This window comes from Sinocyclocheilus grahami, unplaced genomic scaffold, assembly GCF_001515645.1.
Source record: "Sinocyclocheilus grahami isolate Dianchi unplaced genomic scaffold, SAMN03320097.WGS_v1.1 scaffold368.1, whole genome shotgun sequence".
NCBI lineage: Eukaryota > Metazoa > Chordata > Actinopteri > Cypriniformes > Cyprinidae > Sinocyclocheilus > Sinocyclocheilus grahami.
This window is the reverse complement of record NW_015505547.1, coordinates 756,840-784,270: the sequence shown is the minus strand read 5'-3', so window position 1 is coordinate 784,270 and position 27,431 is coordinate 756,840. Positions and strand designations below refer to the sequence as shown.

The following is a 27,431-nucleotide window of genomic DNA, read 5'->3' as shown; positions in this document are numbered from 1 at the left end:
ATATATATATATGTATGTATATACTATTTGAATTAGGAAAAAATAAGCCTATCCTACCTAGCATGCTCTGGGATGTTAGGATGTTAGATCTTGAAAAATGGCTCAAAGTTATACCCACTGTATTTGAATGACGGGTTGGGAGTTATGTGTGCATGTTCTATTATGTTTAAATAATAATGATACAGCACATATTACAACTATGAACATATGTATCCCTGACATCAAGAGTACTGTCATTGCACACGTGTCTAAACAAATGATTTTAGGCACAAAATGGATAGCTGAACTTTGGCTAACTGCACAGATGGATAAATGAACAAGCATAATTTGGTGCTGAAATACGTTTCTTATTCATTTCAAAGAAACATTGTGAACTCCTTTTTATGCATGAGCGCATTCAGCTCAGCTCAGCTCAGCTATCATTAAATGCACACAGCGACTAACACAACACGCTCTTAAAAGGACAGTACTCTTCAAACACATAGGATTTTGTGTTTTTGCATTTTTCATGAGTAGCCTACTATTTATTTATTTTAATGAAACAACTGAGCAGTTAAATCTAACAATCTAGCAATATGCTACAAGAGGCCAAATCCAAGTTAACAGAATGCAGTTTTACAGTGTAAAATCTCCATCTTTATATTGATCAGCTCTGTAGTGTGTGAACACCTATTGCAAACACAGATTTATATGTTTCTGTGTTATAATTGAACCTGTTGGGGCCCATTTGGCCTTAAGGCCCATTGAACTTGGATATGCAGAGGTGCTTTCTCGCTGGCTCAATCTACCCTGAAATTAAATGACCTTGCACAGAAATTGTCAGGAGGCATTACAAATGTAATTGTCATTAAAAGGTAGCCTGAAGGAATATGCTAACTAATCCTAACAAAAAAATACTTTAAGCCTCATTTTAGATCGCCTAACAGACAGAAATAATAAAGTATGCTGCATGATATCTTCACAATTTTGCTTTATTTAGCCACAATATAAAAAAAAATGATGAAAATATATTTCTGATAATAAATTGTAACAGTCTGACTCATTGTTTGTTTTCTGATCAAGGATCAAGGCGTCTGAAAATTATTATGCATCAAATTATTATTTATTATATAATCACATTAAAGGATTCACCCAAAAATTAACATTTTTGCCATCATCTACTCACCCTTATGTTCTAAACCTGTATGAATGTTGGTAGCTAAACAGTTGCTGGTTGCCATTGACTTTGACAGTATTTTTACCATACTATGAAAGTCAATGGCTACCAGCAACTGTCTGGTTACCAGCATTCTTCAAAATAAGACAAACTCATACAGGTTTGGAACAACTTGAGATTGAGTAAAAGATGACAATTTTCATTTTTGGGCAAACTATTCCTTTAAGGATTCAATGCACAGTAAATTATTTTTCAGAGTTGTAAATAAAGATAATCGAGTATGTTTCAATTTTATTAGAAAATAAACCACGTTTAGTTCAATGTTTCTTAGTAACTATGAAATTTACTAGCAATTTCTGATTGAAAATGGACTGAAACCATTTATTTTCCAGTGTAAAAAAACAACAACAACTCTCTAACCAAGGCAACAAAATATGATATTGCGGTTTTGAATTCAACAAGCTATTCCTCAGTATAGCTGTACGGGGGTCATGCACGATTATGATGTCGAGAGACTATTTCAAAGAGACCTACATTGATCTTTTAAGTCATACAAATCCTGACGGCTGATGTAAAGCAGACTCATATTAATATTGATTATATTTACATTCCACCCAAGAGCAAAACTCTTTTCCCTAAAGGACACATGAGAAAACCTATTGATGTTCATATAATGTAACTATGAGTTTGATCAACTGACCTTGTCATTCTCATCCTCTTATCCTCATTCTTTGGCAAGTTTCTATGATCTTTGTAGACAACATCACACACACAATACAATTTGATCTTGTTTATATGCATCACTAAACTCTATACACGTTCTGCATTGCAATGATATCAAAGATGGACTGTTACTTTGGAATCCTAAAGTGTCTTTTATATCAGTGATAAAACTGCTTGCCAAGTACTGACTTTTGTAGATGCACTAATGGAGTGCATCTCGCTATGACTGTGAATAATATGTCAAATATATGAGCTGACAGTATTATAATAGCTACATCAAACACGTCTTGTCCTTATCTTGATTGGTTCAAGATCTTCTTTTACTACCGGTAGGTGAGATGACAAGAAGTGTGACTTCAGAAGTGTGACTTTAGGTGCTTCAGAGAAGACAGAGTGAACAACGTCACATATGTGGTAAATTGAGACTGTGAAGACTTACCAGTCCGCTGATTGTGGAAAAAGTCTTAAAAATTGTGAAAAAGCAATGGGTGGGAAATGTGTCATATTGCTTTGTTAATGACTTGTCACCTTAACAGAATGCACTGTTGCACAGGTACACAGTGTTTCTTAATTGGGTTGCATACTGCCTCTTTAGGCTGCATGAATAATTAAACTTAAAATACAAAATTGCCTATAGTGCAAAAGCCCAAACTGATTATGTTATAGAATACGCAGGATTAGACCCAGAACACGAAACTAATTCAAAACAGCTCTTTAATGTATTTTTCAAAATAAAAATATGTATTGAAAATAATTGTGAATGAAAGAATGATTCTACAAATATGGAAAACCAAAAATGTATTTAGACACTAATGTTCAAAAGTTTTGGGTCAGCAAGATGTTTTTAATGTATCTGAAAGAAGTCTCTTATGGCGCTTTTCCACTGCATGGTACGGCACGGTACGGCTCGGTATGGTTCACTTTTTGGGGGTTTTCCACTGGGTACAGTACCTGATACCTGGTACTTTTTTTAGTATCACCTCGGTTGGGGTTCCAAGTGAACCGTACCATTACCAAAACGTGACGTGCAAACTCTGCTGATCATGGATTGGCCGGAGAGAATCATCCCTACCTGCGTCACTGAACTTGCAACACAAAAACAAAAAGAACCGCTAGATTTAAATCAGCACAGTCAGCGAAGGATCGAACACAACTGTTTTGAACGAGCGCACCTTTTTTTAACAACCAAAAAGTTTTGTTGTCTGTTGTGGAAGAACAGACGTTCCTCTCATTGATAGCAGAGGAGCGGATCCAGCAAGAGCTTGATAGGGCGACGTGGAATGAAAAAGTTTTTTTTAGGAGTCATGGTAGTAGAGGCGGCGCAACTATAACGACATGTGAATAATCCCGCCCACTCTAAAGCGGTACTGAACTGCAGTGGAAACGCAAACTGTGCCGAGCCGAGCCGAACCGTGCCGTGCCAAGTCGTACCACACAGTGGAAAAGCGCCATTATTCTCAACAAGGCTGCATTTATTTGATCAAAAAATAAATAAATAAAATTTTAATATAATAAGAAATATTATTAATTCTGTAATAATAAGTTCTATTTTAATATATTTTGAAATATATTGTATTCCTATAATGCAAAGTTGAATTTTCAAGTGTCACATGATCAGTGGCGGCTCGTGGGTTTTAAAATAGAGGAGGCACACTAATTGTATTGGTCTGGGGATCCCTGCCGATTATTATTATTATTATTTGCTTAACCACTTTAAAATGGCTTTTTGGTTGCTTTTAGTCAGAAAACGTAAAGAAAACAACACACATACAGCAAGATAATATAATTTCACTTACCTGGCATATCACTTGAAGCAAACATCCATTCCTTCTTAAAAGTCTGTGTTAAAAGAGCTGACTGCTGTAACGTTATCAGCTTAGGTGTGTTCTCCCTTTATTTTTAATTTGTATATATACTGTTTGAATGACAGCTTGATAAATCTGTTGGTGATCAAATATTCAATATCGCTACTCATAAGTACTTGGTACATTATCAGCGCAGCGGGAGACGTTCAAACTAATATCACGTCATTTACATCTCTTTGATGATTGGTTGATATACCAGAAGTGAGGCTAGCCTCCCCTACGAGGTTTCTTTTCTCAACACTCCTCAGCGCTGAATGTGAACACGTGATGCCGATTGGCAAATTTTTTTTACCAACGGAGGCACGAGAACTCAGCTCTCCCCCGGCCTCCCCCTCCCCTTCTCTATCAATATTACATCAGCAGATTCGGCACATTCGCGATATATAAGCGGCGCTTTCCAACTTCATTAACATGTTATGGTATTACAGCTGTGAAATTACAAACAAAAAATACACATTCTGAGACATGAATTGAAATGAATTGTGAATTTTATTAACATTAAATCATCCTCCTCCCATTTTCACCTCAAAATTTTGGGGAAGCTGTGCCTCCCCTGCCTCCCCCGACGAGCCGCCACTGCACATGATCCTTCAGAAATCATTCTAATATGCTGATTTGCTGATATGCTAATAAAAAAGTTCAAAAGAACAGTATTTATTTGAAAAAAAATAACACTGTAAATGCAGTCACCTTTGATCAATTTAATGCTTGATTGCTTAATAAATGTATTAATTTCTTTCCAAACATATTTCTTGTGAACTTTTGAACGATAGTGTCTTTTTTTTTAACAGTGGATAAGTGCAAGTGAATACATATTATATAGTTTTGTAGTTTTTAATTATGCATATTCTTCAGATTAAAATTGTTGCATTGTAATTAAAAAATAAAATAAAAAACCTGCTACTGCTAGCTACTCCCTGCCATCTTTCACATGGTTTTTAACATTCACAAGTCAGATAAGACTGAGAATACTAAGTTTCCTCCTGGTTCTTTTCTGGTCAGTCATATGCACAAAGTCAAGATATATTCAACTTTACTTGAAAGCTATGCTATTGTAGCATGCCCATGCTAATAATATAATGATGATTACTGCATATAACACGCACAGAGAGATGAGTCCTTACTCGACTAGAAATACAATTAGGAGCTACATAATAATTCAATGTCATGTAATTCACTTAGAAGTAATTGTAATACTTTATAGCAACATTTTATCACATTACGCTACATTAAGACACTTAACAGACACTTTTACTTAATGCAATTTAAGTCTTAAAGGAGGATCACAAATCAATTAGAATCAACAAGGAGATCCTGTTTCCCCTTTAATGCATTCATGAAATGTTAGACATCCCTGAGCCACAGAAAAGTTATTTGTTAGCTTGCATTTGCTTTACATGCAAAAAATTGCTTGTGTTAAATAACTCTAGTAAGATCTTTCAAAAGGGCACATGCTAATGTAGTCACTGACTCTAATACCTCATTTACAAAAGCACATAGTTCCACTGCACTGAATTCAAAGTGGTGCTATACAAAGCTGCTGAATATGTACAAGAGGAACTGAGCAGATGAAATTCACACTGAGTTTGGTAGCAGTCTGGCACGGTCGTGCAACTGGCGGTAAATATTTGCTGAAAACCCTGTGTGCTAACTAGCCATGCTTAATTGGGCGAATTTTCATCTATGTAGCAAACTTCATTACACAAATTTAATTCTGTTGTCAAAACATTTATCTGGATGTCTCCCTTAATTCAGAGCTATTTGTTATTAAGACCTACAATATGATTTACTGGGTAATGCTACACTGCAAAATGAATATAAAATGCTACATAATGAAAGCAGAGTGGATGTGCGTTGCTGTGAATGCCAAATGCAATGTAATGGAAGCAGATAATTTGTGCCTTCCTAGTCTGACATGATACTTTGAATTGGTTTAGCGTGATATTTTATTCTAGAATAAGTGAATGTACAGATATATCTTGGGAAATGTCACATTAAATTCACATCATTATGAATTTTAATGTTCATCTCTGCCTGGACTCTGCCTTTTTTTTTGGTGGATTTGTTACGTATGCATCCGCACATGCTTTTTCAGCTTGCATGGAACAACATTTCCCACATCAAAGGGGTCAAAGTAGAGTTGGTTAGCATGACCCTGTTAGCCCCTGATAGTAGATGTGACACCATCTGCCTGCAAATAAACAAGTTGCTTCACTGACAACAATTCAACCTGATCTGTGTATTCTGGGGGGAAAAGGGTTTTGTAAATAACATATGAAGCACAAATATTTTATTATATTATAGACAGTGATGCACCGAAAATGCAGCAACAAAAAATTCGATCAAAACAGCAAATTTTGGTTTTGGCTGAAATAGTTTTGAAGGGCCGAAACTGTTGACTAATATCAGTTTTTCGTTTTTAATTGATAATGATATGGATTATTAAATCACAAGATAGATATTTTATTCTATGCTGTTTTATGCATCTGCCATCGAAATAACTGCAACAGCCTTGCATTTTTGCTGTTAATAAAAAACACAGTCAGCTTTCGAATTCTGTAAATTGTATCCAAAAAACAAACAATACGTGTGGTTTTGACACTCTAAGCATGAATGAACATAAGAAGGTCTGTTGAGAGAAACAGTAGAACTTACAGAAATGTATCATGTCTCAAGTAATCGCTCAAGTAGTGTAGGGAAGTCAATAAATCAGCTTGTAAACAATGCCAAGTAATGTTGTATTTATCTCAGGAAAGCCCTTCAGTGTCCATAAAGTCATTAGTCAGCTACAAAAAACGAGCACTATATGCTACTATATTACATATTCATAATATTTGACTTAATCTGTTTGAATGAAAACAAGTTGCTATTACAGCCACCATTTAAATATTTATAGTTCAACAACAAATTAGAGTACAAACTTAATTCTTTTCATGAATCAAAAAGACAAAAAAGCACGTTTATACAACTTCGTTTTCGTTTTTTGGCTCAACGACAACATTAATTTCATTAATTTAAACTTTGGCCTAATAAAACCTTTCATTTACTGGTGTTAAATTAATTTTGGTGAATCGCTAATAGTAGATGTCTTACTATGTCTACTGAAAGGGTGAAATGGATTTATATTAGCATTTTATTTGTCTCCCTGTCTGCTGCATTTGACATCACATCACAGATTAAGGTAATGAAAATGCTAATGCTAGAGGCTATTTGAAAAAAATTGTAGACTAAAAGGGAGTCTGGGGTATCAAGGCACAATTGATGATGTCTCAAAACTGCTGTACTGTCTAACTACATTCACATAGGCAGTGAAGCACACTTTTAGTCTGTGATTTACTAAATTTTTGTGCATATAAAACACACTCAAACCAGATGGCACATGCAAAAAAAAAATCTGCTGTGTCTACTGAGGATTCTGTATTCCAGATATAGCACCAGAAGATAGTGCCTCTTGTCTGTTTTCGCAGGTTTCTCTTAATGAATATGTCATTTGGGGCATGCAAAATAAAGGGCAACGTCAATGCAAATTAATTAAATAGTTCTTGCAAAGTGATTTATCACCTCTGAAAACTTCAGAAAAGGTGTGCAAATGAATACCACATTAGATTAAGAGCACAAAATCATATCTGAATGTAACATATTCAAACTTAAAACATATAAAACACACTCATCTGCAAGACAGTACCTATCCAGGCGCTGCAACTAAGTGTACATAAAAATACAAAATTAAAACTTTTTTGTTGAAAAAAAGTTGAAAAAATTGAAAACCTAAATATTCAAAATGAAACAAGTGCGGCTATTTGTGTTATTCTTACCCTTAGTATACCCATGATGCTTACAGACAATTTGATAGACTGCACAAGCCAGTTAGTACATTTTATTTGAGATCTTGGTAAATCAGGGCCTTAATGAATAATATAATTATGCGAACAAAGACTCAGCCTTTCGTTTCTCTTTCAAGACAGCTACAGGTTTGCTTCTGTTCTAGAATGTGAGATATTTCTGCTGAGGCAGCAGGGTTTTATTTACTGCTGTATTACAAAGCTTGTTTCTCAGCTGCTGTGTTTTATTGATATTTAAATTAGCAGGAGATGGGTTTCGGTAAGGACTGTAGTACCGATTCAAACGATTTGCCTCTTGATCATTTAAAAACCACACCGCCAACCCTTATCTGATGCCAAATGTTAAGATTCTAACATAATGAAACCAAAATAACCTTTCCCAATGTGAGCTAGACGATTAGCGGGTTGTCTTGTTATGATCATCACACAGACGCCATTAAATGTCTTCATTGCACTATAAAAAAAGAAAGTTATATTGGTTTGGAATGATCAAGGAGTAAATAATAACAGATTTGTTGATTCTGGGTGAATTCAGCCTTTAAAAGAAAGAGAAATCTAAAGCAACCGCATCCAGACTGCTGAGGCACAATTTTGCAACCCTCTTCAAATTCGGATCCGTTTAAGCGAGCAAAGGAATGATGATGAATTAAATTTTTAAAGATTAGAATAGCAAGTTTATTGCAGTATAAAAATCAGTGTCAGTAACAATAAAGTGTTTATCGTCAAACCTGCTCACCCTGAGTTTCCAGGTTCTCGCACAGCTCCGACTTGGCTTCTCCGTTGGGCCGCAGGCTAGCCTTGGGGTTGAACTTGTTAGACATGGTGGCGGCAGTGACCACAGCTTTCAGGCTGCGAGTGCTGCGTTTGGCCACATTCTGTTCCGGGTGGAAGAGCACCACATAGACCTTCGGCATGTAGAGCATCCCCAGAGACACAGATGCGCTCAGACTCACCGAGATGGTCAGCGTGGTCGTTTGTATGTACATCTGCAAAACAAAATCACAGCATATGAAAATTAGAAATTGCTGAAAACAAAGCCTTTACTACATGCCATACTGGGTCGTAATTGGTCAATCACAGCTTTCTGTGGCCAAATATTTTTGTATAATGAAACTGTATATTTTGTTGTTGCCCTGGGCAACCAATACCCAGCAGTGTGCTAGATTTATATCACACCGCAGTCTATTTCTTTCCACATAATCAAATAATTTTCACTGAAATCAATATTTTAAGTCCATGTATTTACTTATTTGGTTGGCAAGGAATAATGTAAGGGATAATGCAGGTCATTATTACAAACTAAAGCACTTCAGGATGGCACAATAGCCTTCTGCTTCGCCTATCGGGGGTGTATTATGCAATAATGAAGACTTGTTCACATGACCTGGGACCTTCATCTCACGAGGGCTTGTTGACACAATAAACCCCTGATCTAACTGACACAGTCAATATGTCAAATCTCAACAGAGAGTCATAACCTAGTGACTCAACATGCCCAAAGCACGAAGCACCATCACCATATTCGAATATGCGTAATTCTCTGCTACATAATATGCAAATGACTAGAATGTCAGAATACACAGTATTCATGATATAACGGGCAGATGACAGACAGCATTTGCTGAGATTATGAAGTGTTTAAACCAAGGTTATTACAGTTAACTAAAACCATAAAAAAATGTAACTCAAACTAAATAAAAATTAATAAATGTGACCCTGGACTACAAAACTAGTCTTAAGTGTCAATTTTTCAAAATCGAGATTTATACATCATCTGAAAGCGGAATAAATAAGCTTTCCATTATGTATGGTTTGTTAGGATAGGGCAATATTTGGTTGAGATACAACTATTTGAAAATCTGGAATATGTAACTAAATACTGAGAAAATCACCTTTAAAATTATCCAAATGAAGTCCTTAGCAATGCATGTCACTAATCAAAAATGAAGTTTTGATATATTTACGGTAGGAAATTTACAAAATATCTTCATGGAACATGATCTTTACTTAATATCCTAACGATTTTTGGCATAAAAGAAAAACGTCTCTAGGTTACGTATGTAACCATGGTTCCCCGAGGGAACGAGACGCTGCGTCGAGTCGCTTTGGGAACGCCCTTGCGTGACCGCGTTCTGAAGCACGTGTCAAATCCGTCCAATGGAGCAGCGAGACGTCACGAGCAGGGTGACGTAAGCACCAGAAAGCATAAAGGCACATCCGGCCGGGCGCAAACCAGCTTCGATGAAGTAGCGCCTGCAGGGATGCAGGGAGTATGGAAAAGAGACGCAGCGTCTCGTTCCCTGGGGGAACCATGGTTACACACGTAACCTAGAGACGTTCCCCTTCAGGAACTCGAGCTGCGTCGAGTCGCTTTGGGAACGAGAATACCAACTGCGCCATACTACCAAGTCCCTGCCTGTGTGTGTGTCCTATGAGCACATCACGAAGAGAGAACTTGGGAACCTGGGGTAGAAGCCAGGTCTAGGTTGTAAAAGCGGACAAAAGTGTGTGGAGAGGACCAGCCCGCCACAGCACAAATGTCCTGCAAGGCCACACCCAGGCTGAAAGCCTTGGAGGCCGCCATACTCCTGGTCGAATGCGCTCTGACCCCCATAGGTGACGGGAGGCCAGAGGACTCATAGGCTAGTGAGATGGCCTCGACCACCCACCTACTCATAGTCTGCTTGGTCGCCGGAAATCCCTTCAGAGTGGAGGGAGATAACCCTGCGGAGAATCTATCCTGCAGAAACTCCAGAACTGTACCAATTGGGCAGTTGACTGCGTCCTGCAGAGTAAATAGACAGACACATACACAGAGCGCTACTGAAGAGCAGAAGCTGGTTTGCGCCCGGCCAGATGCACTTTTATGCTTTCTGGTGCTTACGTCACCCTGCTCGTGACGTCTCGCTGCTCCATTGGACGGATATGACACGTGCTTCAGAACGCGGTCACGCAAGGGCGTTCCCAAAGCGACTCGAAGCAGCTCGAGTTCCTGAAGGGGAATCTGTAATTTTGACCCATACAATGTATTTTTGGCTATTGCTACAAATATACCCCAGCGACTTAAGACCTGTGGTCAAGGGTCACAAATAAAAAATTATGAAAAAGGGCAAGTAAAAAAAAAATAAATAATAAAAATAATCAAAACACTCAACAAATTACTAAAACTATTACACAAATTTAAGTGAAAACCGAAAATACTAAAATAAAATCTTATATAAAATATGAGAAAAAAATATAATTGTATATCGATACTAAAAACTAACTCAACCAACCTGCTCTTTGCTCTTTATGGCCACACTTCAAATTAAAAACTACAAGATGAATGCTTGTGGAACTTCATTTGTTATAATATACTTTACTGTACATATTTATCGCATAATGCTCAATGTTTTTCAGCTTCTACAGTTAATGCCACATTGTCCATGTTTGATGTTTAATATACAGTATAGTGGGCTCTAAAAGGAAAATTAATAGAAAAAAAATTGTTTTGGATTTAAAATATTAAAAACATTATATTGCGAAAATATTATTATAAATAAGAATTATTGAAAGACGAAGATCTCTCTCTCTCTCTCTATATATATATATACATATATATATAATTTGTAATACAAAAATGGCATTACATAAATAATAATAATATTATTGTAAGTCATATAAATAATACAACTCTGAAAACAAATTAAACTAATATATAATAAATAATTATAATAATTAAAACCATTTTCATTCTCAGGTTTTTGGACTCCATCCACTGTATATAACGAGCAGCTGTGAGCATGATTATCCGGCATGATGCAACAGAAAGAGAAACCAAACGACTGATAAAACTGTTGTGTCATTTGTCTTGGCTAGTTAGCACAGAAACTGGGATTAACTTGCAAGTGATTGCTTTCATCGCTGGACGCTTTGTTGCATCGTGCCCGGGTGGGACACAGTGTAAGGCATTATTACCTAAATAATGAGAGGGTAATCGTGATTATTTTTAACCAACCACTTGGAGGGACTCTGTTTGTGACATGTTTTCAGTGGCACACAAACAGACACACACCCCAGCACTAATGGCTCCAGCCACTCCATGGCACTACTGTGAACCCCCTGCTGTTGCTTTAGAACGCTGCTGTGTGTTTTGGCTCTGGCAGACGTGACCTCGGCTCTGGCTCCTCTGTGTGCTGTGATTAAGTGTGACTCACTGCTGTGATCTCCATCCAGAGGGACTGACTGGAAAGCAGTTTCAGCACAAGTCGACAGGAAGGGTTAGGACCACATCAGCTGTGCTGGGGCTCTTCTCGAAGTAGAGACAGACGGCTACCACCCAGCACTGGCCACTATAGGCAATTCTAAAGTGTGCCATTGAAATATAGTGCAGTATCTTTAAAAAAACAGGTCCTTATTAATTAATCACGACACCAGTATTTCAGTTTATTTCAGTCTAAACTATGTTGTTTCCACCATTAAATAACCATTAAAAGCCAAAGTAAATTATTAAAATAATATCTGAAAATATTTAGTTTGTATTTGTGCTGTCAAACAATTAAAATAAAAAGTTTAACAAAATAAAAGTTTTTGTTTACATAATATATGTGAGTGTGCTGTGTATATTTATTATGTATATAAATACAAACACATACAGTATATATTTAGAAAATATTGGCAATGTATGTATATGTATATATTTATATTCATATAATTTATATTATATATAAATATATTTAATATATAAACATAACATATTTTTCTTAAATACATGCATGTGTGTGTATTTATATATACATAATAAATATACACATATTATGTGAACAAAAACTTTTATTTTGATTATTCGCGATTAAAGGGATGGTTCATTGCGATTTCACTTTTTTAGCATTAGTTAGTGTGTAATGTTGATGTTTGAGCATAAACGATATCTGCAAAGTTACGAAGCTGAAAGTTCAATGCAAACGGAGATATCGTCTTTTAAAATTCTGTCAGTTTAATGCCTACAAAAATGGCTGGTAGGGACTACAACAAGTTACTTCCCGGGTTCGTGACATCACAAACCCAGATAAACCCCGCCCTCGGGAAAAGGCAGCAAAGGGGGCGAGGCCATGCTGCGCTGCTTTAGAGAAGAGGAAGAGAAAACTAGAGGTGCACGTAAAAATCTATTCATATATGAATCGCGATTCTGTCTTCTTACGATTCTAATGGATTCACAAGTTTCAAAATCAATGTTCAAAAAGCAGCGGTTCTTAATACTGTTCCTTGCGTCCCCCTGCTCTGCACACGCTCTGCATCTCACTCTCTCTCTCTCTTTCTCTCTCTCTCTCTCTCTCTCTATCTCTCTCATTCAGCTCAGCTCCAATAATGAACTGCTCCAATTATACACTTATTTTCACATAGCTATGAGAAGTGTTAAACATGGACGCGCATACAGTTGCCGTACCGTATTAAAGCTTTAATCAGGATAAAACCGTGCATTAAAAGCTAACATAAGCAGTAGCATTTACAAATAACAGCGTATCTAAAAGTATGAGACAACAATAAACAAAAAACATAGGCCTACTACCATTAAAACCCGTGCTTGCACAGGTTCTGCACCATCCTCTTCAATAATATCCTCTGCTTCTCAATCGGGCTATAACTGATAAGCGATATTAACGACGCCATTGTTTACAATACAACCAGAGCACATGCCGCTGAGGTGAGGGGCGGGACGTTTAGATGCGCACTAGAGGCGGTTTAGCCAATCACAACACACTGGGCTAGCTAACCAATCAGAGCCCATCACCTATTTCTGAGGGCGGGGCTTCATAAAAGAAGGAAATGATCAGCCCGATGGGACAGAGAGGTGTGGAATAAAGGTAAGTTATGTGAAAAATTAGTTTTTTTTTTAAACAAAGCATTAACACATGTTAGACTGCACCTCATAAACACAATCAAGCCTAGAAAAAAAACAGTGAACCACCCCTTTAATCGTTTGACAGCACTAGTTTTTATTAAGTTGAAAACATCTTTTTCTAGTCACTATTAGAGTTATGTTAGATGTATAAAGCCTTAATTTACTAATAAAAATAATATTATTAGTATTTAAATACATTTATATATTTAATATAAATATTAAATATATAATTAATATTAGACTTCATTAATATATACATATTTATATCTAAATATAATTTATTTAAATATTTTAATCATTTATAATATTTAAATATAACGAATAATTGTTTAATATTAATATAAAACAATGCCATATTGCTTTCAAACACAGTTGGTAATAAAATTAAGAAACAGATCATGTGAGTGTTTTTTTTTTGTCAATGCAATTGAATGAATAATAATGACATAATAGGCAGTGGTGGATTTATATGACTGCAACTAAAACTAAAAGTAAAACAAACAAAAAAACATTATTTTTGTCAAAATGAAATAAAGCTGAAAGTAAATCAAAATATATTAATAATATTAGAAACTTAAATGCAAATTTAAAAAATGCAGCCTTGGCAACTAAATTAAATAAAATAAGTTTAATTTGAAGTACTAAAATTACTAAAACTGAAACTGAAATATATATAAAAAATATTAAAGATAAATAGAAAGATTTTAAAAAACAAAAGCACAAATTGCAATCAATCAATAAATACATAAATAAAATATTTCTTTATTTTTTTGGCAAATCAAGCGTAGCGTTAGTTCTGGCAGGTCACGTTAGTCAAGCTCGCATCAGCTGACTCTCAGCTGATCCTCATCTACCTATAGGAATATGACACCTATCTAAGCATTCATATATAAGGTCCCTCAGTATTATCAGCAGTTTTCACATTGCTCAATAGTTAATTACCCTTCTCCATCCCCAGCTCCTCCTCTGTCAGTCAGGATTCAGACTTCTAATTATCCTTTGAATCAGACTAATTCTAAAATGTGTACATCAAATTATTGAACTTTAATGATATCTGCAATACATTTATGTTGGTTATGTTCTGTTTACCCTGGGGTGGCTACATGGATGCGCAGGGAGTTCTAAACTGTATGCTAATTGTCAATCATCTTTGACAATAGTGGTCCTGACAGAAATATTTTTTTAAAAGCTAATTCAAAACTTAAAAAATAATGCTAAAATAACACTGCATGGCTGTGTACATGATTTGGATAATGTTATATTTTGACTTACAAAATGTCAGACGCCAGTTTACAACCACTTATGATAAACTGACTTTGTTAACATTTATACCTTTCCATGACACTTTCACCAAGAAATGCAGACCATTCATGCATTGAGTATATTACCACGAGGCACGAGGAACGATTACAGAGCATGCATGTATGTAGGCATGGAAAGCAGCCACCTGTCGGTCAGACAAAACTTGTTGCATTAATTTTCATGTTTGAAATCAAACAGAATTACATTTGACTTGGGCTAGAGAGCAATTACATAGCAATCACCCAGAATACCCAAGCAGCCATTCAAAACACCTTAACAATAGCAAAGCAATGCCCTGCCAACCACTAACAACACCCTACTGTCTTGTAGAATTTAAGCACCGCTCAAATTTCTTCAGTGAAATATAAAGCATAGTTGAGAGAGGACATATATGATATGTCGCTTGTCACCGCTCAATATGTCGGAGGTCTAACCACAAGGCCATGGCTCAGACAAAAGGTATTGTAAAATACAGTCCTTGGCCACTTAGTCAGCAGAGTCACACTTCCAAATTTAACCAGAAAATCTATTGCAGGGGTCCAACAAATCACCTGAAAGGAAAGCGAGCGGTCCATACATAGTGATTAAACCAGCCCGAAATGATTAGCTTTGGTCTATACGTCGAAATCTCTCACTAATCTTGCTGAACCTGAAGTTGCAATTACAGTCACAAATGAGGATTTAATGACGCATCACGACACACGATTCATAGCGGTATCTCATCAATGCCTTCGCCTCGGGCTCTGTATGTGCAGACAGCACACCTGTATCTAATGAGGCTTGTGAGAAATACTGAGATGGGAACTAGACAGTGAATCAGGGTTAGTCCTTTGAGACAGTCTCTGTTGTCTCAACACATACAAAGTGTTCCACTTTTTTGCCCTCGAATTGAAACTACAAGTTAAAAAAAGGCTGCCGTTATTGCACTCCCACATATAAATGGATGACTTGATAAAACGTACACCCGGAACACCATCGACTTTAATAATACAACAACTGATTCTGCCACTTCTTCACCTGCTGCTGCCAAATTATCTCTTGGGATAAAGAACAAAAAATTAACTGCCATTTTTTAAAAGGAAGTAGGTCTTATGTCAACATCAGAGGCTTTTTTAAGAAAGAAGTAGGTCTCATGTTAATAGCGGTGCTGTGAAAAACACCGTTCAAAGGGATGTGAATGTTTGTCATTCAAATGAACTATGCATTATCCACATTTAAAATCCTTTAATATGCTTTAAAATTTAAGAAAATATTTTATTTTTGGGTGAACTATTTCTTTAACAGACTGTCTCCAATCCCATGTTATTGCATCCTATGAACTTCTGGCTCAACCAATCACGTGAGTTTGGGAGCAGAAGCACCTGTTTGACTGAGCAATGCTTCACAGGTTAGTAGGGGAAACGGTACTTGTGTTTGAGCTCTGGCCAAAAGCACAATATAAAGTAAGTGTTTTATTATTCCTCCCACTGTAATACTATTATAAATGCATTTTCCTTTATTATATTTCATAGCAGAGTGTACCAAGCTTACGATCATGTATTTAATTATATCCGTGAGAAGCTATTTTTTAATTTTCAGAAAAAAATGCACTCATGCATCTGTCTTTACAAGGTACTCATTTAGGTGACAGCAAATGAATGACAGACTGAAGGAGTTCAATAACGGGAATGTCAAATAAACTGACATTTAACAGAGGTCAGGCCCCCCCCGCTACCACACCTGTCACATCGTTGACACACACCTGCATGTAAATACGAGATGTTGACCTCGCTCAGAAAGAGACAGTGATTACCCTGTCAGCAACACAAAGGAGGAAAGCCACTGCAAGTGAACCCTATGGCATGGTAACATGATGGCACTCTAACAATAGCTTCCAGTTTTGGAGGGCGGAGATGCATACAAATAGCAGTCCATGTAAGTTGAAATGCTTGACTTAAGATATTATCAAGCTTCCTCAAAACCAACATGAGAGAGGTTGTGATAACATCCAGCAACAGAAAGAAGGGTTTATAAGTTTTGCTTACAATGTTTCATTGCACAATATGAATTGTAATATCAACTTGTTCAGGGATATCAGATGAAAACAAGGCATCTTCACATAATCTGGCACATGTACATCAATGTGAAGTTTTGAATGTGAAAAAAAATCATGTTTAATGTCCCTGACAAATAAATAAATCCAAAAATGTCATGGCGAAATTATCTCCCAATAAGCTGTGCCAGAAACCTGCCATTTATTCAGAGGAGGGTTTGAAATATATCATGATATTCTATAGATGCATAGGTGAAAAGTCAAAGGAACCGTTTTATTTATTTATTTTAATTAATTAATTAATTAGTAATACAGAATTTTGGAAAAATAAAACATAATCTGTGATAAAATAAAACAGATTTCATAGGACCCTATATCTAAATGTAGATATAATTATGTATATTTATAATAATGTAATTATAATAGAATTACAAAGAATCAGCAAAAAACACATTGAATTAAATGTGACATTTTAAAGTAGAAAGCCTGAAATAGTATGTTCATATAAAACATACTCCAATAAACTTAAACAATTACATTTTTCAGTTTAAGTTTCATAATTTCAATTAATTACACATGCTTTTTGATTAACCACTAAAACTGAAAATTTAAATGGAAACATTAAAACAGAGAGAGAGAAAATAAAATAAAATGGAAAAATGAGTAATGACAGAATTTTCAGGATGCACTTTCCAATGTTTTTTTTTTTTTTTACATTTTCCAGCACTTAATATATTAAGGATGGGAAAAGCTACTTAATTGCATTCATTTGATTGCTTTTTTAATCTATTATAATCCACACTTTCATTTTTAAGATGCTGAAAATGATTGTGCTTCTTTTTTTAACTAAACAGTTTTATTTTAGACAGAAAGGTTTTTATCAATAGTCAGATTTTGGACATGCATTCAAGTTTACCCAACAAAGCAATCAAAAATCCATCTGGATCCGTCTGAAATCCAGGAAGGAAGCATGCTAAAGCCCTTAGACCCCAATGAGGCCTACCTGCCAGACTAGCTCATTTAAGAATCTTTTGGTTAAACCACAATAAGATGACCCTCCGATTAATCATTTGACAGGCTGATCAAAATTCAGCAGGGACCAGACCAGCTGCCCACATTCAAATGTTCCAGAAAGCCTCCAAAGACATTCATTATTCACTTTGACATAAGATGACAAACAACTGATGGAGCCGGCATGCTGATGAGGCGTCTGGCAGAAATCGTGTGACAAGTGCACAGGCAGAGAGATAAGGTAAATCACAGGCTAGGAGGAAGTGAGGCATTTAATTGCTCTAAAAAGACATGTCATCTCTGACTCGCCAGGCTTTATTGTGCTTGCCAGCCTGGATGATTGTGAGGTGCTCTTGTTCTGATATGTTAATTCCCCTCTGAAAACACTGTTTGTTGAGCACACAGCGGTGGGATTTTGTCATAGGATGCATGCTTTATTTTCTACGCAAAACTAATTGTTAAAACTATTTCTTCAGTCCTGTGATGTACAGAGCAGAATTAACATCAAGCCCTGATTACACCATGAGAGGACTGACAGAACTTGAGTGTATAATATTGTCAAAAATTACCAGCATTTTACAAAACTGATAGTTTTACTTTGAAATCAAAGCATACTGTCATTTTATTTGGTAATTACATTACTTTATAAAAAAGCATAGTGCGTTGCATTTAAACAATATCACACTGTTGTTGTTCTACTGCAGCAAAAACAAAATAAAAGCAAATAGTGATAAAAATTGTAACCGTTTAATTTATTCATACTGCAATAGCCTCTAGATCAGGTCTGTAATAGAGTATTTTCTCAATTGCTAAAGTAAAGACTAAAATGTAAACCATAACATCACGATTAGAAATTTTAACAGCTCACTGAATTGATATCTTTTGACATAAAACTAAGTTCTGAGTTTTTAGGAAGCCATTCATTCAAGTACTCAAAGGAACCTGACAAATTTTTAATTTCATAACTTCATTCCTTCATGCTTTTTTTACTCATCATATCCTGTAACTATCCCATCGTGAAAAGCATAAATGCATTCCAAGATAAAAATGAGACAGATTGCAGTTCGATCACTCAGACGATCACCACTAATTGCTAAATCGGTCAAAGACTGCTCACAGAAAATTGCACTGAAAAATTATTGTAAAAGTGACTGAAAGTACGTCAGCTAGTTGCCAGGAATGCCGTAAATTCACACTAAAACCTGATATGGTGTAGATTAAAGAATCAGATGCCTGGGAAACGGTGGGAAAAAAAGAGAAGAGAGGAAACAGCATGTGATACAGGGTTACAGTTACCGTCGTTATGATTTTCTCTGACTAGCAGAAATATAGTTATTTGTTTCTTTGGGATTGGTGTAGGCAGAACGTAGTTTAAGGTAACATGCAATTAGCTAAGTCAGTTCATACAATCTTATATCTGAATGAATCATTCAAACGGTGGTTAAAAAAGGCACAGTGGGGAATCTGGGTTTAATGCAGTAATGGCTCCCTACCAATAAGTATAACAATACTCAAATTGCTGAAATTGCTTGTTTAAGGCTTTGCTAAGGGAGACACTAATTAAATAAAATTCAAATTGAAAAACAAGAAAGCCCTTATCTTAAGCTTCAGAAACAGAAGGTCCCAGGTTTTCTAATTGAAATGAGTAATGCAGCCAATGCCAGGGTAGTTGCATATATAATTCGGCCTCAAAATGAAGAGCCTTTATGTTCGATATTCTAAGTCAGTCGGTGCTTGTCAGTTGATTACATCATCTACAAAAAGCTGACGTTCAATCTCCTTGCTATTTTCAAAGTCTCTTTTATCTTTGAGAGCACAGTGCTAGATGGGCAAAAGAGAGTGCCTTTGTTTTTCTCAGCCGCACATGTCCTCTTCAATATTCGAAGGAAACCACGTGAGTTTTGCGCTGTAGCGCACCAAACCTCACGATTCTCGATTTCTCTTTGAAATAAACTGTCTGTTTTACCGCTCTGCTTGATGTGAGGCCCAAATGAACATAGTCAATTTGTTCCCGCTGGTCTGTTTTTTGCAGAAAATGGACTGCACTGAATGGCATGTTTTGTAGGAAGCTAGGGCGGTAAATGCTGTTGTTACTTTAAAACGCTTGATTGCCAAGGTCTTGAGGAATTGCACTCACTCATCTGCTCTTACCTTTTCCGTCGACTGCGACGTCCCGAAGAAAATGGGGATGAAAGCTAGCCAGATGATGCAGGTGGTGTACATGGTGAAGCCGATGGGCTTGGCCTCGTTGAAGGTCTCGGGCACCCCTCGCGTCTTGATGGCGTACACCGTGCACGTCACCATCAGCAGCATGCTGTATCCCAGGAGGCAGATGAGCGACAAGTCTGATATGTCGCACTTTAGGACTCCGCAAGCCATCTCGGGATCTGCCGTGTGCTGGTCCTCGTAGTCAATGAGAGCTTGGGAAGGGTCCACTGCGAACCAGATGCACACCCCTAGGAGCTGAACGGAAATCAAGCTGAAGGTAATTACCAACTGCGAAGCCGGACTGATAAAGCGTGGCGCGCTCACTGTCATTTTTCCCTGCTCGAAAATCCGATAAATCCGATTGGTTTTGGTGAGCAGCGCCGCATAGCTGATGCTCATCCCGAGCCCCAGGAAAATTCGCCTGAGTGAACAGATCCCTATATCTGGGGTCGAGATCATCAGGAAGGTGGTGGCGTAACACAGAAAGATTCCCGTAAGCAGGACGTAGCTGAGCTCCCGTCCGGATGCCTTAACAATCGGCGTGTCATTGTAGCGAATGAAGGTGACCACAACAAAAAGAGTGGCTATGATGCCGAGAATAGCGATCAGGACCGGTATGACTGCCCAGGGTGAGCTCCACTCCAGCTTTACAATCGGAATAGGCTGGCAGCCTGTGTGATTCTTGTTAGGTCTTAAATCAAAGCGGCACATCTTGCAGGAGTAGAGGTCGTACTGATACTGGTAACCATCGCAGCGCTCGCAGTGCCAGCAGCAGGAAATGCCCTTAACGATCTTCTTGCGCCACCCGGGTTTGCAGGGCTGACTGCAGATGGAAGTCGGCACCTGCTTCCCTCCACCTGGCCACTGCATCGCCCGCATCTGAATCACAAAAAAACAAACAGTATTTACCATTTATCTCGGCTAATGACGGAACAATGTTTAACATCTCAAATGAGTGTTTTCATTTCCTCAAACGTTGACTCATTAAATGAATTCTTGAGGATCTCAAAGGAGCAATTTTAAGCAGTTTTCCTTAAGGCTATACTTCAATCCTTTTTCATAAGCGATGTGTGCGTCAAGTTCATCAAAAAGTGAAAACCGTGTCAGTGTTTGCTCACTCTCACATCGCTCCAAACCCATATGCTGCTTGTTTTTCTGTGGATTGCTTTTTTGTAGAGATTATTGTGCAGCTCGTTATAAAATGACAAAAAAAAGCCTACATTTGTGTTGGACAAAAATAATGACAAAATACAGGTTTGGAATGGTATGAGCGTGAAAAACAAGACAAGAATTTAATATATACTTACATTTAGGTAAAGTTGGTCAGTCCAGTGGCCGATGGTCTTGTATTCAGCTGTTTTGTTCTTTATCTGGTACTGATATATATCGTAACGGCCTGGGGCATCTCCATTCTCATTGAACTGCACCGGACTGCCGGCAATGCCTGAAGACGTGAGCAGAGAAATCTGATTAAAGGAAGCAAGAAGAGTTACACCATATAAGCTTCACAGTAATGAGCAACCGCTCATGTACAGACATATCCAGGTCAGCGTCCAAAATCTGTGAACGAAATTCACCTGAGATTGATGGTGAGCTGGAAACTGCAATATGTTAAGCTGGACTAAATGTGCTAGCAGTCAATTTAATAGAGCTTTTGTTAAATATATTGCTTTAGAGGTTACTGAATGCTATATATATATACTATAGTAAATAGCAATGCATGTTTCAAAACCACTTATTTGTAATATAACAATAAGCATCGTACCTAAAGGAGGAAAAAATAACCTCATTTACACCTGAAATTGAAAAAAAAAACTGCATTACCACTCCTTAGTATAAAATGCATGGGCATATTCATTTAGCTCCGTATAAACAAGTCGAAATTCCCTTTGCAGATATCTAACCTCAAGTATATTGAGTGCAATTTCTATTTTGCGAGAGCAATAGCTTATGGAAGGAGGCAGGCCGAGGTGGACAGGATAACAATGGTGCTGCATCCCATGATGCATTTTAGATTAGGTGCCATTCTGTGGAAAACCCTGCTGTCTTAGGCTTTAAAGTTGTGTTTAAGCTATCTGAATTCCAAGCACCTGACCGTGTCCAACTTAATTCCCTGGACCCTGTGCAGCTGAGTCTACCGAACAATAGCACAAGAAATTGTGTTTTCACTACTCGTGTTTGGGTTATAACTATTTTGAGGCACAATCCACATGAAATTCTCACTGAAATCTAAGGGTGATTATCAGCAATGGTGGATTTCTGATGATGAATATCCATTCTCCTTTGTGCAGGCTTGAAAGCTGCGAGAGGCTTATTTCAAACTCTGATGAGTCAACCGCTCTGGATTAGGGAATTAAGATTTTTTTACAGCCATGCTTGGTGGCGGTGCAGTTCATCATATAATGCAGACAGATGTAAAGGATTATGATAATTTCATAAGGACAACATATTCATCAAAACAAGAGGGTGCATATGATTGAGATTCCCAAAGTAAGCACTCAGTTACTGACTCACTCAGGCGTATGACCGTACCATATTCATTTATTATCAGCAGTGCTCAAACTTGAGCCTAAATACTAAATGCCAGCGCACAACTTGTCCCACACATTTGTGCTATGGATATGAGTGATGGCTCAAATCTTGTGGGTTAAAATCTTGTGAGGAGCAGTGTGCTATTATGTTTCTAATCATAAAATGTACGCTTTTTAAGTATTTTTATATAGCAATGCCTTAGCAACCCTCTCAAACACCCGAGAAACAACATACTCTACACTACTCACAAGACTTTAGCAACCACACTGCAAACTCTGTTGTGGTGGTGACATTTTAAAAATCTAGTTACTAAACATGATATAGACAGAGCAAAACTCACAGAAACCAGTGCTATGACTTCTGTGTTTATTATTCAATATGGGGTTCTGACTCTACCAGGAAGATGCCACTAAACACTGAACTGTCCCCAGACATATATCCTTATTAGAGCCGTGAGTGTACTCCACAGCATCAAAGGGTTGAGAGTTTTCTTCTGAGGTTCATTTGATGAGACATTGTGCAGCACTTCAAACAATGGGATCAGGGAGAAACACAGGTAGACTTCCACCTCTAGAGACAGAGCTTACCATTCAGCCAAGAGATTCTTCTCCAACCATAATATTCAGCGGAGAAGACACACGGTCACTGCCAGCATCACAATGAGTCTTTGTCCTAAAGACTACTGAAAATCATACTGATAGAACCATAGAACAATAGAATTATAAACAGAAGGATAGATAGAATGATAGAGAAATAGATATACAGACAAACAGAAATAGACAGACACACACACACACACAGACAGCTAGATAGACAGAAAGACAGACAGACAGACAGAACGATAGATAGATAGATAGATAGATAGATAGATAGATAGATAGATAGATAGATAGATAGATAGATAGATAGATAGATAGATAGATAGATAGATAGATAGATAGATAGAACGATCAATAGATAGAATGTAGATAGAATGATAGATAGCTAGAATGATAGAACAATCATTAATTATTCAGACAGCAAGGGTACTACCACGATCATTGAGTGCAATTTCTATTTTGCGAGAGCAATAGCTTATGGAAGGAGGCAGGCCGAGGTGGACAGGATAACAATGGTGCTGCATCCCATGATGCATTTTAGATTAGGTGCCATTCTGTGGAAAACCCTGCTGTCTTAGGCTTTAAAGTTGTGTTTAAGCTATCTGAATTCCAAGCACCTGACCGTGTCCAACTTAATTCCCTGGACCCTGTGCAGCTGAGTCTACCGAACAATAGCACAAGAAATTGTGTTTTCACTACTCGTGTTTGGGTTATAACTATTTTGAGGCACAATCCACATGAAATTCTCACTGAAATCTAAGGGTGATTATCAGCAATGGTGGATTTCTGATGATGAATATCCATTCTCCTTTGTGCAGGCTTGAAAGCTGCGAGAGGCTTATTTCAAACTCTGATTAGTCAACCGCTCTGGTTTAGGGAATTAAGATTTTTTTACAGCCATGCTTGGTGGCGGTGCAGTTCATCATATAATGCAGACAGATGTAAAGGATTATGATAATTTCATAAGGACAACATATTCATCAAAACAAGAGGGTGCATATGATTGAGATTCCCAAAGTAAGCACTCAGTTACTGACTCACTCAGGCGTATGACCGTACCATATTCATTTATTATCAGCAGTGCTCAAACTTGAGCCTAAATACTAAATGCCAGCGCACAACTTGTCCCACACATTTGTGCTATGGATATGAGTGATGGCTCAAATCTTGTGGGTTAAAATCTTGTGAGGAGCAGTGTGCTATTATGTTTCTAATCATAAAATGTACGCTTTTTAAGTATTTTTATATAGCAATGCCTTAGCAACCCTCTCAAACACCCGAGAAACAACATACTCTACACTACTCACAAGACTTTAGCAACCACACTGCAAACTCTGTTGTGGTGGTGACATTTTAAAAATCTAGTTACTAAACATGATATAGACAGAGCAAAACTCACAGAAACCAGTGCTATGACTTCTGTGTTTATTATTCAATATGGGGTTCTGACTCTACCAGGAAGATGCCACTAAACACTGAACTGTCCCCAGACATATATCCTTATTAGAGCCGTGAGTGTACTCCACAGCATCAAAGGGTTGAGAGTTTTCTTCTGAGGTTCATTTGATGAGACATTGTGCAGCACTTCAAACAATGGGATCAGGGAGAAACACAGGTAGACTTCCCCCTCTAGAGACAGAGCTTACCATTCAGCCAAGAGATTCTTCTCCAACCATAATATTCAGCGGAGAAGACACACGGTCACTGCCAGCATCACAATGAGTCTTTGTCCTAAAGACAACTGAAAATCATACTGATAGAACCATAGAACAATAGAATTATAAACAGAAGGATAGATAGAATGATAGAGAAATAGATATACAGACAAACAGAAATAGACAGACACACACACACACACACACACAGACAGCTAGATAGACAGACAGACAGAACGATAGATAGATAGATAGATAGATAGATAGATAGATAGATAGATAGATAGATAGATAGATAGATAGATAGATAGATAGATAGATAGATAGATAGATAGAACGATCAATAGATAGAATGTAGATAGAATGATAGATAGCTAGAATGATAGAACAATCATTAATTATTCAGACAGCAAGGGTACTACCACGATCATGGTCCAGAAAAGTAGTAAGAACATCGTTAAAATGATCCAGTTGACATCAGTGATTCAATGATAATTTTATAAAGCTACAAGAATACTCTTTTGTGTGCAAAGAAAACTAAAATAACAGCTTTATTCAACAACTCTTCTCCTCCGTGTCACCCTACGGGCGCCATTTTGGAGAGTACCACGACGCATGCGTGCGCTCTCCTCTAAATGTAAACAAGGTGCAGTGCATGCGTGTTTCATGTCAGCAGCATCATATGCATGCGTTGATTACGTGCAGGAAATACTGCTTTACTGTATTACTGTGATACTCTCCAAAATGGTGCCCTAGGGTGACGCGGATGAGAAGAGTTGTTGAATAAAGTTGTTATTTTAGTTTTCTTTGCACACAAAAAATATTATCTTGTAAAAGTATTCTCCGAAGATGGACAAAGGTCTTGCGGGTTTGGAGCGACATGAAGGTGAGTAATTAATGATAATTTTCATTTTTGGGTGAACTATTCCTTTATTCCTTTAATGAAACTGAAAATGAAAGTGTTCTGTGGTTTTTCACCAGCCATCAGCAGGACTTTAAGACCCATTTTGGCAGTAATTTATGTTGTTAAAAAAGACAATGTGGAGGATGCCTGCAATTTGAGCTTTGGAAGCAAAGCCAGCAGTTTAAAGGCCTCACACTCAGTAAACTTACAAAGAAGAAACCACTCTGGACGAGAGTGATGGCTACACAAACAGAAAAGTGATGGGCCACCTCGTTCAATCTCAGGCTATTCAAGTCTCTAACTAACCTCACTCAAAGTCACATGGAAAGGGGAGGACGGAGTTAAGTGTGAAAAGTAGCACTGAAAACGTGCAATGCAGAGTTACTAGACAGCTTTGGCTACATACAGCAGGTCTCCATTCTTGCAAAACAGTCTTTCTTATCAGGCTTATGGTTATATAGCAATAAATCGCTGCCAGACACAGGATCTCAGCTCATCTGCTGCAAACGTCTGCCATGGCCACTTCTGAACTGGCAGGAGAAGTGTTGCAAACTGACTGCATTCTGAACACAATTATAATTATCAACATATCTGTTCATTAACAGGAATAAGATGACACTGAGTAATACAAAAGCTGTTGTTTTGCTGTAAACAGGGTTATAGGTAGAAGATTAAACTCACTAGGCCAGTATGTAATGATGCAAGAGTTTAAGACTTTGATGTAAAAAAAGTGCTTGTAAAGTGTCTTTCAACAACAACAACAACAACAACAACAACAAAAACTTAAGCATAATTAATGCTTGCATAAAAAAGAATTGCTGGTACTCCACTTGTTTGTACACATACCGTAGGGTCCAAACATCAGACTCCACATAAAAAATCTGAGAACTTTGTTGTAGGAGTAGTGGTAGGGTTTTTATTTATTAACATAGAATTAACAAGAAATATAATCTAGTATGAAATTGAGCATGTGAGCTACTCCTCAGATGTTCATACTGGAGAACATGATCATCAGGCTGTGAGCAGGATCATAAACTTGTGGAGCTCATGCAGCTCAAATGCTGCTGTTATTAAAGCAAAAGAGTGAAAAGACGATTCTGAAATTCATGTACATGTCTCGCTTAAGCTTTCAATTGTTATGTTGATAATATAATTTGTTATGAAAAAAATGCAAAGTGAAAGATTTTGATAGTGGCTATTTGGCCCCACTGTATATACTGTGTATATACTGTATGAAGTCAATTCATTTAATGCAACAAACACATTTACCTAATTGTTTTTAAAAACAGTTATGCAAACATGTTTACAGTGTTAAATAACTTTTAAATGTGTTTACATGATTAAATGTCATTTGTATATAAAGATATAAAAAAGTGAAATAACTGCGCTCACTCAATAATTAGGGTAAGTAGATCAGAAAAAAATCATAATAACTTTAAATAAAAAAGCAGGATCCACAATCACTTAAAAACTAAATGGTTTTCCTCGATTTATGATCAAATAAATGCAGCCTTAGTAAACATAAGAGACTTCTTTCAAAAATATTAAAAACTACACTGTATACACTTCATTTTAAAAAGAAAAAGCAATATTTGAAGCCAGATTTCAGCATGCTTAAAATGTAATATTATTTATACACTTTACTCTATATACACATACAAATACACACACACACACACACACACATATATATATATATATATATATATATATATATATAT

General features: G+C 37.0%; 1 protein-coding gene across 2 annotated transcripts in view; it reads right to left on the bottom strand.

Annotated features, from left to right (window-relative positions):
• Nucleotides 1–27,431, bottom strand: part of LOC107549321 (metabotropic glutamate receptor 4-like) — a 182,749-nt gene that overhangs the window by 5,259 nt on the left and 150,059 nt on the right. For both annotated transcript variants that reach the window (XM_016230369.1, XM_016230370.1), the window contains exons 8-10: nucleotides 21,328–21,464; nucleotides 19,964–20,899; nucleotides 8,323–8,572 (exon numbers count right to left, since the gene is read on the bottom strand). In XM_016230369.1, coding sequence (XP_016085855.1) covers nucleotides 8,323–8,572; nucleotides 19,964–20,899; nucleotides 21,328–21,464 — 1,323 coding nt within the window. The remainder of the gene's footprint in view (nucleotides 1–8,322; nucleotides 8,573–19,963; nucleotides 20,900–21,327; nucleotides 21,465–27,431) is intronic.